General features: G+C 41.7%; 1 protein-coding gene across 1 annotated transcript in view; it reads right to left on the reverse strand.

Moving 5' to 3' along the window:
• The window catches only part of FARSB (phenylalanyl-tRNA synthetase, beta subunit), an 83,518-nt gene that overhangs the window by 44,736 nt on the left and 22,202 nt on the right, over positions 1 to 16,580 (reverse strand). Inside the window, exons 7-13 of the mRNA XM_006861885.1 lie at positions 16,148 to 16,256; positions 11,886 to 11,956; positions 9,916 to 9,977; positions 7,703 to 7,754; positions 7,022 to 7,083; positions 6,564 to 6,771; positions 5,985 to 6,065 (exon numbers count right to left, since the gene is read on the reverse strand). Of these exons, the coding sequence (XP_006861947.1) occupies positions 5,985 to 6,065; positions 6,564 to 6,771; positions 7,022 to 7,083; positions 7,703 to 7,754; positions 9,916 to 9,977; positions 11,886 to 11,956; positions 16,148 to 16,256 (645 nt within the window). The remainder of the gene's footprint in view (positions 1 to 5,984; positions 6,066 to 6,563; positions 6,772 to 7,021; positions 7,084 to 7,702; positions 7,755 to 9,915; positions 9,978 to 11,885; positions 11,957 to 16,147; positions 16,257 to 16,580) is intronic.

A 16,580-nucleotide genomic window follows, 5' to 3' on the forward strand; every position in this document is an offset into this window, starting at 1 on the left:
AAATACAGGGTAAGTTGCAAACACTGCTAGCAAGATTCTAGTTCAGACATGCACAGGTTTATGCCAAACATATGTGCTTAAACATGTCTCCGTGATGAGTGAATGGTTGCAGGCAAGTTCTCTCACTAATACATGAATCAGGAAAAAATTATACTTCTTGTGCCATGAGAAAAAATTATTTTGGTACAAAATTCAAATGGACATCTTCCCAAATCCCAGGAGCCCAGCATAGAACAAGTTTCCCTCACACCACTCCCCGCCTCCATCCTCCCCTCTAGTGTACTGCCTTTAAGAGTGACTTGAGACAGCCCTGTTTCCAAAGCCCAGGTATGGCCGGCTGCTAAGTCACAGGCCTTGGATACAGACAGACCTGGGCTTGCATGACTGGTCCACAACTGGCAGGGTAAGACAGGACTGCCTTCTTCACAGGCCAGACTATAGAGAAAGGGGACTTGGGACTATGGACAAAGCCACCAGTCAGAGAATGTGCTCCTCTGAGGCAAAGGCATGCCACCCTTCTCAACAGTGGTTAGTTCTGCTGAGGAAACCAGGGCTGCAAGTGGCGCAGCGGGAGCTCTGCCTTGTTCTAAAGAGAGAGAATGCACTCCTGTACCACGCAGCTCATGGCAAACAGTACACGGCTCTAGCAATCTGTGTATTGCCTTTTACCTAACTCATTCATTTTCATGCCTCTCTCTATATATATAATAACACAGAAGAAATGCAACCAGAACACTCCTCACTCTCTCTATATATAACAATACAGAAGAAAAGCAACCAGAAATCTCCTCACAAGTGAGGGGGTGAGACTTAAGCTTGCTCACTTTGGAAAGAGCAACCTCTCGGAAAGGCCATGGTAGTTGGTGATGTGAAGGGTCAGGGGAGACAGAGCTGGAATGGTGAACAAACACAGCAGCAATCAGGGAGTGCACAGGGCCGGGCAGACTTCGGATCTGTTATACACAAGGTCAGTGTACATTGAGGCTGACTGGGCAGCACCCAACATCAACTTCAGACATGGGATCAGGAGGGGCCACTTCCTGGAGAAGGACATCATGCTTGGCAAAGTAGAGGCTCCAAGAAAAAGAGGAAGAGCCCAACGAGATGTATTGGCACAGTGGCAGCAGTAATGGGCTCACGGGCAACAGTAATTGTGAGGATGGCCCAGGACTGGGCAGTGCTTCCCTCTGTTCTGCACAGAGTCCCAAAGTTGAAACGAACTCGATGGCACTTAGCAATAACAAGGGGGCTTCAAAAAGTTCATGGAAAAACTCCTTTATCTTTTGATTTCATTTTCCCCCATCAACTTTTGAAGTTCCCACATATGCATGTGCATAACCACACATATATGTATGTGTACACACACACACAAATCAACTCATAGTGCTCCTACTGGGGTTTGAACCACCAACCTGTGGGTAGCAGTTCAGCATCTATTCTACAGCACCACACCAAGACTTCATGCCTAAAAGGAGTTCTGGTGGTACAGTGGGTTACGCAAAAGGCTGTTAACTGTTAAGTCCTACGGTACAAAGCCACCAACCTTTCCATGGGACAAAGATGATGCTATCTGCTTCCATCAATATTTTTTTTTTAAAAGAATCAAATTTTATTTTCAAACTCATACAAAGACATGCAAACTGAAGAATAAAATTACAGCTTATTAAGTAAACAGAGCTAAATACTGTTTTATCAAGAAATCTTCTTGATTTACTCGCCATTTAGAAGTTCTGTATCTACACTATTCCCTCTTGCTGCTCTGCAGCTGACTTCATTATAAACTGTTCTCTGGTTCCCTGTATTCAGTCCTGTAGGTTTGTTTTACTCTAAATAGCCCTGGTGGTGGTGGTGGTGGTGGTGGTTATGTGTCATGGAGTCAGTTCTTACTCACAGCAACCCCGTATAAGATTTCCAAGACTAAATTTTTACAGGAGCAGAAAGCCTCATCTTTCTCCCACGGAACCGCCGGTAGTTTTGAACTGCTGGCTATGCTACCAGAGCTCCTTAAACAGCCTAGTACGGTAGTGGATTACGAACTGAGCTCCTAACTACAAGGTCAGTAGTTCGAATCTGCCAGAATCTGGAGAAAGATGAGGCTTCCTGCTCCCATATAGATTTATGGCCTCAGAAACCCTATAGAGGGTCATTGTGAGTCAGAACCAACTTGCTGGCATACAACCACCACCACCATACTGGACTGAGTTCTGGGTGGTGGTGTTATATGTGTTAATCTCAGGTTGTTGTTGGTTTTCAGTCCAAAGAACATCCTTTAGTATTTTTTGTAAACTTGGTCTTGTTATTACAGATTCATTTAATATCTGTATATTAGGAAATGTCCTAATTTCGCCATTATATTTGAGGGAGAGCTTTGCTGGGTATACAATTCTTGGTTGGCAATTTCTTTCTTTAAGAGTTTTGTGTATGCCATCCCACTCACTGCCTTCTCGCCTGCATGGTTTCTGCTGAGAAATCAAAGCTTAGTCTTGATTGGTTCTCTCCTCTTTTAGGTAACTTTTCATTTTTCCAGAACTGCTCTCAAGATTCTTTCCGTGTCTTTCTTTGGTTTTGGACAGTTTGATTATGATATATCGTGGTGATTTTCTTTTGAGATCTATCCTGTTTGGGGTTTGTTCAGCTTTTTGTATGCTTACCTTCTGGTCTTTCATGATGTTAGCATTTTCTTCTAACAACTGTCTGACAATTTTGTCTCTGCTTTCTATTGTCTCCTCCTATTCTGGAATTCCGATCACCGTAAGTTGCTCCTCGTCATGGTATCCCACATAACTCTTATGACTTGCTTTGGATTTCTTGCATTTTTTTCTGATTGTGATTTATCTTCAAGATCACTAGTTGAGGCTTCCATTGCTTTGAATTTACTCCTTTGCAGTTTCAATGTATTGTCCATTTCTGAAATCTTAATATGAATCTTCTGGATTTCTAACTGCAGATTTTATATTTTTCAAAGTTGCATTTATTTTGTCTGTTTGCTCTTACAGTGTTTTCTTGAATTCTTCAAGGTTATTTGTGTGTGTGTGTGTTATCGTTGCTTTCCTTGATCTTTCTGGTAATCCTTTGAAGGTACCCAAAGATCATTCTTCTGAATTCTTTTTCAGTTAGTTCCATTACCTTTTCTTCATCAGAAACATTTTCTGGCTCTGAATCTTGGTCATTTGTTTGTGCCATTCTCTCTTGTTTCTTTGTGTAAGCTAAACTGTCTGTTGTCTCTGGGACACCGGTGTTTTCGTATTTGTGCTTAACTGATGACTGTATATTAATGTGTTCTTGGGCCCTCATCACTATCTCCTGTAGTGTACACAGAATGGGAGTGAGTGCGTTGTTCTCCATTTGCTGTTAGTGTGCCTTAGTTTAGGGTGGACTTGGCTGGTGTTGGCTGCTGTCTATCATTGATCAGGTGGTACAGGAGCTGGGATTGTCTCTTGCCCAGTGGGTGGAGTTGCAAAGGGTACGGTTGTGGCTGGGTTGTATGCTATCTGCTGTCAAGTGGGAAAGAAGAGACTCCAGCCCCATGCCCCAATACATACACACACCAAGAAACAAAACAGGATAAACAAATAAGCGCAACCAAAAAAAAAAAAAAAGGTATAATAAACTAAAAAGAGAAAAGAGGGGCAGGAAAATTGAGCTATAGAAGAGAAAAATAAGAGGAAGAAATTAAAAGGAAAAAAAGCTTAGAAAACCCAGGCAGAGGAATGATGAAAAGAGAAAGAGAGTAGTGAAGATCAAAAGAGAGGAAATGAGAAACAGAAGAAAAACAAAGGATAAAATTTAAGAGAATGGAAAGAGATGAAAAAGAATAAAAAAACAAAAACAATGAAACAACAAAAGGAAAAAAACAAACTCCAAAACAAGCAAACAAACAAAAATCCAGTGCAGCTGTTGGACCCTGAGAGAAGATGTAAGGGGGGACTCTGTCAGCCAAGGAGCTCTCCAGCAGGCTGTGGGAGGAGCTGACAGCAGAGTTCCTGGCCTAGATGGAGTTCCTATCAGCCTAGGTGTTGTCTAGGTTCACGGCAAGCAATCCAGAAGTAGTTCAAGGATGCCCTTGACGGAAATGGCTTCAATGCCTGTTAGGACCATAAGGCAGCTGGGGGCAGGATGACTGGTTAAGTGTTGGTCTGGTGGCTCTGTGGGTTCTGTAGGTCTCGAGCCAAGCCCACCTGAATCCAGGCACCAAATGGAGCAGCCAGCCCCCATCTCACACTGGTGTGGCTCCAAATGCCCAGAAAGCAGGGTCTCTGCAGGGACTGGATGAAGGTGGGAGCTGGTCACATTTCCGGTCATCAGGGGAGCATGGGGAAAAAGAAAGAATCACACCTCTACCAGGCCACCTTCTGTTTCCAAAGCTGCTCACAAAAGTTCAAGATGGTTACAGCATCTGGCCAGTCATTCACTGGTCAGCCTCCCTCTCAAGCCAACCCTGCTCAGCTTCTCCTCCCAGCAAGCGCTCTATCCCCAATACTGAAGGTGCCATGGACTGCCAAAAGAACCAATGGATCTGTTTTGGAAGAAGTGCAGCCAGAGTGCTCCTTGGAGGCCAGGATGGCTAGGCTTCGTCTCTCATACTTTGGACATATTGTCTGGAGGAAACAGTCACTGGAGAGGGATCTTATGCTGGGTATGGTGGAGGGTCAGAGAAGAGGAGGAAGACCCCTAACGAGATGTACTGACCAGGTGGCATCATTGATGGACTCAAGTGTGGCAGTGGTAGTGAGGTTGGCCCAGGATCGGACATTGTTTTGTTCTGCTGTGCATGGGGTCGCTATGAGTCGGTTCCGACTCGATGGCACCTGACAACAACAACCTGACAACCTTTCCTCTGAAGCTCAGGGCTCCAGGATTTTCATCTGTGTCCATTTTATTCGGTCTCTTGTAGCTTTGCTGCAGAGTACCTGTGTAGTACACTGGCCTAGTCGGTTATCCTGCTGGAAGTCCTCAGCTCCCATGAAGATGTAGTCTCAGAACCCTAGGGAGCAGTTCTGCTCTCTCCTCAGGGCCGCTACAGTCAGACTGAACTCGACAGTAGTGGGTTTAGGCTTCCGGCCTCCTCACTGGTACAGGACTTGATACACAACAGATGCTGTTGGATGAATACTGCTCAATCAGAAAATGAAGGTACGCAACTATATCACCAAGGTCCTCCGATGTCGATGTTCTGTGAACTCGAACAGCTCAAGTGCCTGACAGAGGGTCTTCCCTCCTTACAACCTTCCATGTGCTGGCAGTAAGTCCTACTGCCACCTTCTGTAAAGACTCGGACAGGGTGAGGATTTTAGGGCTGGAGCTGAGAAAACAAAGTACTTTTTCGTGGCTTTTTGTGCATGTGTGTGTTTTGCCTAGATGGCTCAGCTGAAACTACTTGAATGCTCAAATTATCACAGAACTGCTTCAGAGAGTCGGGAACTACAAATTGCACACACATTTAATTCCTTCACATGGTCAATCTGGTGGGGGAGGGGAGCTGCCATCTGATTTTGTAATAAAAGTCATTTCCTGATTTAGGCCTTTTATGTCAGCTTTTCAACTCAAAGCAAATGTTTGTGAACATGTTCAAAGACAAAGAAACAAGTTTAATATGGAACAGCCCACAAGCCCTTAACCAGGGCGGCATCTAGTGGGCACATCCACAACCAAACTAAGACCAAAAAGTTCAAGCTCAGTAATAAATATTGTTCTGAAAGTCATTGTGGACTCTCAGCACATACATGAAACTATCAAATATGCTGTCATCTGTCACATTAAGACACTTTTTCCTAGTTTTTCATATGCTTCTGTGACTAAAAACAGGACCCTTTTACATTTGCTTACCAGATATAGCATAATCTCAAATAACAAAAGTTAATTTTCTGAAGCCTGGGAAATTCAGTTGTCCAGACCTTACAAATTCACATAAGGAACCAAAACAGACACAAGTCAGAGATTCAGAGTCTGCAGTCAGCTATGCAGAAAAGGCAGAGAAGACATACCAGAGCAAAGGTCAGCGCCTCAGTGAAGCCGGCTGCTGCTATGTCGTGTCTCAGAAGTTCTGTGAGCTTATTAAGAGGAAACTGAAACAAACCAACAAAAAAGTTCATTTTACTTCCCTCAATAAAAATATCCTATTTTATAATAAAGAGATTTCAACAGAACAAGTCTCTGAAGAGAAAAACACGGTCTCCAACCTTCCTACCACACTGTCTACACCCCCATCTTACCACCTCCTCCCAGGACCACCACTACCCATACAGAGGCACAAGCCCCCACGCCCACCTCTGCCACACACGTCTGCCTTCAACCCAAGTGAAGACAATCAGTCTCCCAATTAGAGATTCAGAAGGGCTCAAGCTTGGAATCTGCCTCTCTTCAAAGAACTAGCCACCAGAGGTTTTCACTGAACTCTCATCAGCTGGGCATCTGTTTTGTATCCGCCAACAGCAAACGCCTCTCGTGGCAGAGAACGCCAAGATACTGCTCGCTCCCTCTGTTCTGCATTTCTCAAAGCGCTCCTGGCACTCAATAACCAGTTTCTAAAAACAAGGAGCGTTTATTTAAGGGGGCAATCTTACTTGATTAGCTATGGTGTATGTTTTCGGGAGACTCATCTGAATGTTGTTATATCCGTAAGCAATCGCAGCATCTTCTATAATATCGCAGGCATGGATAATGTCAGCTCTGGTCGGAGGAATTTCAATCTCTATCTGATTCCCATCGCCTATGACTTCTGACTTTAAATACATCCTGGTCAGAAGCTTTGCAAGATTTTCAGGAGTTTCTCTGAAATAAAAATGTACAAACCATGAGCTTCACTGGATTACTTAAAATACATTAGTATTATTTTGCTTTAAAATCTGCTCCTCCCTGAAACAGTAGCCTTTCTTTGTTGAGTTCCATTAGACGCTACACATCCTAACAGCATGTCATCATTTCATTTACTCTGAAGCATTCTTTCAGGAGACATGAAATACTCTTGTATGCACTGCATTCCTGAACTCTTTCAACAATAAGAGAAGTTTTCAGAGCATACCTGATCCCAACTTTTTTGTTAATGAAATCTGCTCGCACCATCTCCTTTCGGTAAGGCAGTTCCTTAAGGAGAAAAAGAAGGGTTTGAAAAGTTTGAATCATTCCCCTTCACATTCACCTTTGGACTCTTTCTAATGGAGTATTCTTCTGGTTGCTGTTGATTCTCCTTACCCTCCCAAGAGACTGTCATTGAGATTGAAAAACAAAACCTGGTGTTTCCAGCCATCATTATGGAGGAACAAATTCACCGCATTAGATTCAGAAATGAACACTTTATTTGCTGGACAAGTTACACCGTTTGGGAGTTAATATAAAAGGCTATGTAGTTTTCTCTTTTTGACGATCAATCACCATTCCCTATAATAAAATACTGGCACATTACATCATTTCTAAGATGGTTTTAAATTCTAGATTTTCCACTTTATCTCATGCAGGCAAGCGCATGTGACCAAGGAAGAGTTCGTCAAGTGTCACAGTGTGTGCACTGGCCAGTCTATAAGCATCATTATCGGTTCCCAGGTGGGAGGAGAATCTGCATGTTTGCCACGCACTTGAGAGCTGGGACATCACCATGTAAAACATCTGGTAGACAGGCAGGTAGGTAGACAGGAAATCCATACTACAGACATTATCACTGCTATTCTCATCAGCACCATCCTTAAGCAACTTCTTAAATACTTACCGGAAAGATATGAGATTTCCCATTTGGGAAAATAACTTCAGCTGCTTCAACCCTGGGGATAAAAAAAAAGCCAGAAATAAAATACTTAGGATATAGATCACGTGAAAGACATGTAAACTATATCTGATCAACAACTACAGCCTCAACACATTTGCCAATGCTGTAGATTAATTTTCCACATATAGTATTGCTCTCCTATTCCATCTCCAGTGGTGCCCAGGTCGGTCCCTTTATGGATTCCTTGCCAATACTAATATCCACATTCTAGACTTTTGTTTGTTACACAACAAACACTGATAAGCCAATAAATAACAGTTTAAAAAAAGTAAGATACTGTCCATATAATTTCAATATGCTTACTACAGATACACATTTATTAATTATAGTTAATAATCTAGAATAAACTACAATATCAGAAAGCAGTAAGGGGCACACATTGTTAAGTGCCACTGAGTCAGTTCCAACTCATAATGACCCTGTAGGGTTTCTGAGGAATGACTAATGGGTTTGAACTGCCAACCTCGCAGAGGCATTACAGTGCTTACCCTACAGTACCACACCAGGACTCCAAGGGACACAAAGATTTATAAAAATCACTGAATCTAAAAAGCTGTACTTTGAGCCCGAGGGTTATGGCCCTTAGATACACTACAAGCCCAGAACTGAATTCACTCCAATGCATCAACTTTGAGTCAAAAATAGACCTCCCTCTAGGTGAACAGTAACATCAGGGAGGCACCCACTCCTTAGAACAGTCAATCACGTGAGATCAAAGGGGTAGCATGTGCCCAGGGATAAAGCTCAGAAGTCAGGAAAGGATGAAAGGAAATGGGGAGCAAAGGGAGAAATTGGGAAGAGTGCTGCTGTGTTGTGGAGATTGTTATCAATGCCAGGAAACAAAATGTATATGAATTGCTGACTGGAAAACCCATTTGCTCTGGAAACTTTCCCCCAAATCACAATAAAGAGTTAAAAAAGAAAAAGAGATTCTCTGAAACACATACAGTAATTGTACTGAGACACAGGCAGTCCTTGGCTATGAATGGGATCCATTCTTCAGTATGTCTGTTAGTCTAAGGGCGTCTCCAGGCCAAAGCTGTTGGTAAGTCGGAACCAGTGCATATGGTTCTTATTTAGCCTTACTTTACGTCAAGAAAAGGCCGGGAGACTTTCAATGATTTAAAAACTGTGCATGCAGCAGCAAAGATGAGAGTAATGAATTTGTTCCAAGTTTTGACGTGAGGGTCAAAAGGGCAAGAATGAGTTGTCCAATCCTATGTAAACTATCACTCAATGCACAATAAAACTTAACCAAAACAACAACAACAAAAGAGAATAAGTTGTCCAGAAGTTGGCTGTCTGTAACCTGGGGACTCCCTACAGGATGCAGGCTTTGCTTTAATATCTGCTTCTCTATCTTTGTCTAGGAGTCCGGGTGTGGCGCTGTGGGAAAAAGCACTGGACTGCAAGGTCAGTTTGAACCACAAAATCAGTGGTTCAAACTCACCAGTCACTCCTTGGAAACCCTGTACAGACAAGGTGGCTATGAGTCAGACCAACAACAGCATCCCTTTGTTTAGCTGATGTTTTTGTAGTGCCCCATCTATACCTTCTCAAATGCAACATCACTAAATGCAGCTTACACTTTGTTCCCTTCCTGAAGCTTTCCCAGACTGCCTCACCTGCAGTACCAAGGCCTTCTAAACAGAGAATATCATGGAAACTTTTAAAAACTACTTTGTTGTTGTTAAGTGCCTTCGAGCCGATTCTAACTCACAGAGACCTTGCATAGGGTTTCCAAGGAGCAGCTGATGGTTTTGAACTGCTGACCTTATGGTTAACAGTTCAGTGCTTATCCCATAGGATTCTCTACAGTTTATGCTTAAGTCATACGCTCTAGTTACAGGAATCAAACGTTCCATCTGCCTATTTAGCACAGTCCTTAATGCCCTGCCTTCGGATCAGCAGGCATCAATAAAAACCAAACTTCCACTGCTGTCGAATCAATTCCAACTCAGAGACCCCTAAAGTGCAGAAAACAGCCACACAGGGTTTCCGAGGCTGTAAACGGTGCGGAAGCAGAGTGCTCCATCTTTATTCTATGGAGCGTGTGGTGGGTTTGCCTTGCTGCCCTTCCGCTTAGCAGTGAAGCACGTAACTACTACGTCACCAGGGCTCCTGAGGCCATCAGTGAAGGTCCTAAATGAACTTACGTGAATGGATTCTCACAATATTCACTGAACATGGTGACAATGATATCCAGGACGATTTTTGCCTGCAAAGGAAAAAAACAACAGTATGGGTATTTATCAATATACTTTTTCGTCATTCAGATGGAAATGAATATTTAATATACGTTAAAGCTAAAGATGGCAGCTAAAAATGAACCTTTATATATACATTCTAGAAAAGGAAATGAAATAAAAATGAACTAACGTGGGTCCGTCCTAATCTGCGTATGTTCCACATTTACGTAATTCTGAGTTACAATTTAAGATTCATATGAATGATTACTTTGCTCCACCCTCAGCTTTGGACTCACCAAGTTTCACGATGGAGAGAAACATCTCTGAAGCCACACTTTCTAAGCCCTGGGCTCAACCACTTACTAGTGATGAGACTTTGTTGGACAATCCAAAACCCAAACCCTTTACCGACAAGTCCATTCCAACTCACAGCCGCTGTACAGGACACAGGAGAACTAGCCCAGAGGCTTTCCAAGGCGGCAATCTTCATGGAAGCAGACTGCCACATCTTTCTCCTACAGAAAGGCTAGTGTGTTAGAACCTCCCACCTTTCAGTCAGCAGTCACGTGATTAACCGCTGTGGCACGAGGGCTCCTTGACACTGGGGGAGTCACTTCTTATACTCTCTGTACCCCAGCTCCCTCATCTGTTAGGTTAACCTCATTGGATTATGATGAGGATTAAGTGCACATCTATAGGATTATCGTATTTTTTTTTTCCAACTTAAAAACTATTTAGTCAGCCTATAAAACCCTTAACAAGCCCTGGTGGCACTGCAGGATAAGCATCGGACTGCTAACCACAAGGTCAGCAGTTCAAACCCACCAGCCACTCCATGGGAGAAAGATGAGGCTGTCAGTGCCTATAAAGATTTATAGTCTCAGGAACCTTACATAGGGTCACTATTAGTCAGAATCGAATCGATGGCATTGGGTTTGGGTAAGGTCCTTACTATGTATCAGCTTTGGTTATAAGCTTTGGGAAAAAAAACACAGTCATTTTATTGGGATATATGGGATATAAGATGGAGCTTCAAAATATTCAGGGAAAACTTCCAGGATCTTTTCATCCTAGCTTTCTACTAACATGCTCACACCTGTCTCACTTATATGCATGAGCATCGAAGAAGGTTAGCTAGACTCAGTTACTGCATAAATAATTTTTTAAATAGTAAAAGCTATATTACCCAGAGAATATTCCTAGAGACAAATAATGTCAAATATGTGACATATTTTATTGTAATATAAACTCATAAATAAAATACCTTGCAATGGTATTCAATCCTCTAAAATGTATGTGAATGCCATTTCTCTCCCCTACCTTGTCTTCCAACCTTCTGCTGCCAGTGAGGTAAAGCTTTCTGTCTTTTCTGACTGGCCAGTTCACTCTCTGCCTTCCCTAACATGTGTCAAGAAGTCACACGCAGTGGGACAACACTCCCGCAGCAATCCATTCCAATAAATGTCAACAAACAATTAGTATTCTAAGTATTTTAGGTATCTTTATGAGCATACATCTTGTAACAGTTTGGTAAATAGCACTTCTTTATAGCCAATTCGTCCATTTCCCCACCAAGTACACAGAGGGATGAATGTCGCATCATTTAAACTGAGAGAAGCAATTTGTACGGTCTCCTTCCACCACTCTGCTTATATAAGCAAATAGCTGCCTCCCTCCAAAAGCAGGGGGAGTTCCAGGACGTGAAGACACAAGATGCTCAGTATTCAACTCCTGACACAGAAAACACAGCAGGTGCTGATCTGTCCATTCTGTGAAGTGGACAGGACCAAAACACAGAAGAATACCCAGAGCGCTCTAATTTCTAAATATCTGAAATATGCTTATGCCTGTAAAATGAATGTATTTTAAAGTTGAGCCTTAGATCTTGGCCCAGAAATAAAATTGTTCCTGTCTGATAGTATAAAACTTGTATTTACCTTAGTAAAGTCAGTTCCTGTGCATTCAATAAACACATTTCTAGTCTTCACTGTTATTTTGGAATGATTCCCTGTAAAGAAAACAAAACAAAACAAACTTTAAAAATCATTCTCTGAAATGTAAGAGGACTAAAAGTTCAACAAAACAGAAACTACATTTTTTTCAAATTTGGGGCTTAATATAAAGTAACATCTCAGAGGTAAGGGAATACACAACTCTCATTTTAAGTCCCATTGTAAATTAGCTGTGGGTTAATGCACCGGGGTGCAAGGTTGGTTTGAACCACAAGGGTGGAGGTTCAAGCTTACCAGTCACTCCTCTGGGAAACCCTACAACAGGGGTCGCTGTGAGTCGGAAGGGACTAGACGGCATTTAACAACAACATAACAAGCATACAGAGAGTGCACACGTTCTGTCAGGTGTGATGTCGAGCACACCTGCTGTCTCGCTCACTATTTACTGTGGTAAAGACTGCCTATGAAGGAGCTGCAGACAGAGAAGCCAGGGTCAGAGAGAGTTAGCGGCTTGACCATGATAACAAGCTAACAGCAGCCAGGCTCAGATTTGGGTCTCAATCTGGATAACTCCAAAGCTCAGCACTGAACAACTGCAGCCATCACAACCCAAGATCTGGATGACTCTCCTTCCTGCCACGAATCAGCCAATCCTCCTCTTCACCTCCAGCACTGGCAAACGTCTATGGCTGAGATGTCAATAATTCTGTCCGTGCACTTAATCAAAAGAGCCTTCAGAAAAGAGTTAAAATGGAAAAATTCCATTCAAATATTTAAGGTCAATTAGATAACTATAGACAAGACCCTGAGATTTGCCAAGGTCTAATTGCCTGCAACAACCAAAGTAACAACATCTAGGAATAAAACAGAATCCAGAGACTGGCATAGAATATCTATAAACTTAGAAATACTTGCACATTTATAAACTACATAAAAATCATCAATGAAATGTTAAGACCATAAGACCATTCCATTTCTTGAATGAGTAAGTTTAAAAACCCAATACCAACAAATCTACAAAAGACCTGAGATGCTAAGGTTAAGAGTTATTTGATTTGGTTCAATCAAATCTATGGAGAATTCTACAGAAATTATGAAGAAACAGCAAAAAACTATGGCCCTGAAGTAGACCTACACTCCACACTGGAAGATGAGCAGGCTTTGGAAATGACTGAGAAGGAATTCAGAAAAATGATTATAAAATGTATCAAAACACTATACAATGGAGTTGAGAAAAATAAGGAAGAAGTCAGGAAAGCACTACAGGAACAATCAAATAAGATAGATACAGCATTGAAAACAATTCAAAACCTATAGAAAGAGGTTCTAACGATTAATAATAGAATATCAGGAATGGACAATAAACTGAAAGGGCAAAGGAGTAGAATCAAAGAGATAGAAGCCAGAACTAGTGAGCTAGAAGATAAATCTCTCAGCAATACTAAGATAGAAGAGCAAGCACAAAAAAGGATAAAAAAAAATCTGAAGAAGGCCTAATATTCATGTTGGACAATATGAAGAGGAATAACTTAAGAATTATCGGCATTCCGGAACAGGAAGAATCACACAAGTCCACAGAGGAGACAGTTGAAGAGCTGTTGGAAGAAAATTTCCCTAACATCCTGAAATGCGAAAAGGTAAGCATTCAAGAAGATCAACGAACCCCAGGATGTACAGACCCTAAAAGACAATCACCAAGACATATAATAATCAAGCTCTCCAAAATCAAAGATAAGGACAGAATCCTGAAAGCAGCTAAGGAAAAGAGAAGTGTAACATACAAAGGAAAGAAAATCAGATTAAGCTCAGATTTCTTAACAAACTATGCAGGCAAGAACGCAATGGGGAGACATATATAAAATCCTGAAAGAAAAAAACTTCCACCCAAGAATCCTCTACCCAGCAAAGCTGTCAATCAAATATGATGGTGTAATCAAAACATTCCAGGATAAACAGAAGCTAAGGGATTTTGCCAAAGCCAACCCTGCTATGAAAAACATCCTAATGGAAGTCGTGTGCACTGAGAACCAACAAGAACAGACAACAACCAGAGAATGAGGTATGTGGCAGCATCACCTTGAACTCAATCAACAAACGGAAGAGCCAAGAACAGAACAAAATTATAAGAACAGAGGATCTGGGAAGTCAGACTATGATGAAAACAATTACAATGTGAATGAAGGTAAACAGAGGAACAGAGATCCATATGGTGAGGTCAGGTAGATTACAGGATAAAATAGACTGTCTTAAATGGAGGGAAGAATGAATTGAATACAAGACTACCACAACAGTGTGGATGGGGTAGAGATTTAGTTCCAGTGTTGGGGAGAGCAATATAAGAAAGGGGAAGAACAAGATAGATAGGGGAACACTGAGACAGGTTCGCATGGCCTAAGTGGGTCAGAAGTAAATAGTGATGCATGATCAACCTAAGGGAACAACAGGGCTCTGTGATACAGGGATCTAGGTATAGCGAAGAGGGGAAATAAGTATTTTAGCTTGACTGTCTTATGAATATTGGTTTCCCTTGCCTACTATTATAAAATAGACACTTGAGTGGGATAGAAAGGAATGTTGGGAAACATGATTACAGAAACCTTGTCTTCAGCCAATAACTGATTGGAACTGATTGGAAGCCTGTCTTCAGCCAATAATTGATTGGAATACCTAAAAGGGGTTATAGGACTTGCACAGTGAAACAGGCCTCTTGCAAAGCCTTTTCAGAGTATAGGAGCTTAGGTGGAATCCTGAGTCCCATCCAGAACCTTATGAGGTGGGACATTCCTACTAGCAAGGACAAGCAGACCAGCCTGGAATAGCTAGAGCAACAGAAGATACATCTTCAAAGAAAGATCATCAGTAAAAACCCGAAACAAAAATGTTAGCATGACTGGTTACTACCAGAATAAGCAAGCTGTTTGCCATGAAGCCATCAAGGCAAGCAATCAAGTTCCTTCAGGACAAACTCCCCTCTAAGACTGAAACTCAAAGGGAACACATGAACAAACATGTAAGCTTGTTGGCTACCACATTGGTCTACTGGTGAGTGGAAGAGAAGGAAAGGCAGCAACAAAGACATAGGCTGAGTTCAACCACAGTCCATTGACTCCTGTTGACCTGGAGTTGAGAGAGAGAAGAGAAAGGACTGGTTGGTCCCAAGTGTTGTGAGACCTGGGTACATTTGATCCCATGGAAAAGGACATAGCCACAGAGGGCTAGAGGTGAGAGTGGAGCATCCAGCTAATATGAAGTGAGGTGAGATGCACAAGAACACCCAAACTTGAAGATAGTACCCTTCTGACCTAGCCTTGATGGCTTGATAATCAGAACTCAACTAGAGGAAGATTACCAAAAAAAAAAAAAAAATTTTTTTTTGATATAGCAAACAAAGGTAAATTGCTATAATTTGATGAACCTGACCTATACTCATGGGGGTAGTAACTCTAAATACCCACAGAGAGGGAAGGAGTCTTCACATCAAGTATCAATGCTATCCCCTCTGTACACAGGGTAGATAGGGATGGGCAACTTAAGACACTGGCTACCTAAAATAAGGGGGCGATAAAGGCACAAAGTGACTGCTTTAGTTTCAAGAGGGAGTTTAGTTTAAGAGCATGGGGAGGAAGAAAGAATCCCCACTGAATAGTATCCATCTTGTCTAGATGGGTCTGGTTAAAGGAGATAGGGATAAGATTCGTATGATTCAACAATGAATAATTGTTATCATGACTAATTGTGACTGTCACAATTGTAAAGGTAGAAGTTTTGTAACAAAAACAGGGGAGTGGTTAATCTTACAGTCCAGAAACAGAGGACCCTAGGACCACCAAGGGAGAAGAGCACAAGCAGAATGCGAGATCTTATCCAGAGAAGTAGCGACACCAGAAATGCAAACAGAGATGGGGTCACGGAGAGGAGCAGCTGAGGACTCTAGATTCATGGGAAGAGAGGGACTGAGAGCTGGTGGTCAGGAGGCAGACTTGCAGAATGTGCCCAGTGGAGGTGTAAATTATTATACATGCCTGAGCGGGATTTTTTTTTTTTTAAAAAAAGCTAACGTGAATAGAGAGAAATACTGTTAACTGATGGTACATGAGAGAGCTTATAATCATTGTAATGAAATAAGGTGTACAATTTGTTGAATGTAAAACTGTTGATCTGCCCTGTAAACTTTCACTCAATCCACAATAAAAACCTTTAAAAAAATTTTTTTTTTTAAATTCTATGGCCCTTTTGAAATCACTTACCATTGATTATTGGAGGCATTGAGAGGACAACACCGTTGCTGTCAGAGATAACTGGGTACAGAGGTTTATTTTCAATGATATGTAGATAATGTTTAAGGTGGTTGTCGGTCTGAAAAGAAAAATTAAGTCAAACAATACTTGTCTTTCATCTCTATCACTATAATTAGTTTACAGAGCTACCTAATATAAAAGGGGAAAGTAAGTGGGGGAAAGGCCCCAAACAACAGAAAGTCCTAAATGTACAAGACCTTCTAAGATAAATTAGTATCTTTATATCATGTACCATTTCATCGCCTACTGGGGAAAGAAAAAGAGAACAGAATTGAGTTGTTTGAAAAAGTGAAGACAAATCTGCCATAGTATGCCGGAATCATCTCCAACAAAATAAAACCATCAGAGATCTACTTGGGCAAGCAGGAAGAAATGGTTTGCA

Source organism: Chrysochloris asiatica, unplaced genomic scaffold (assembly GCF_000296735.1).
Source record: "Chrysochloris asiatica unplaced genomic scaffold, ChrAsi1.0 scaffold00044, whole genome shotgun sequence".
NCBI lineage: Eukaryota > Metazoa > Chordata > Mammalia > Afrosoricida > Chrysochloridae > Chrysochloris > Chrysochloris asiatica.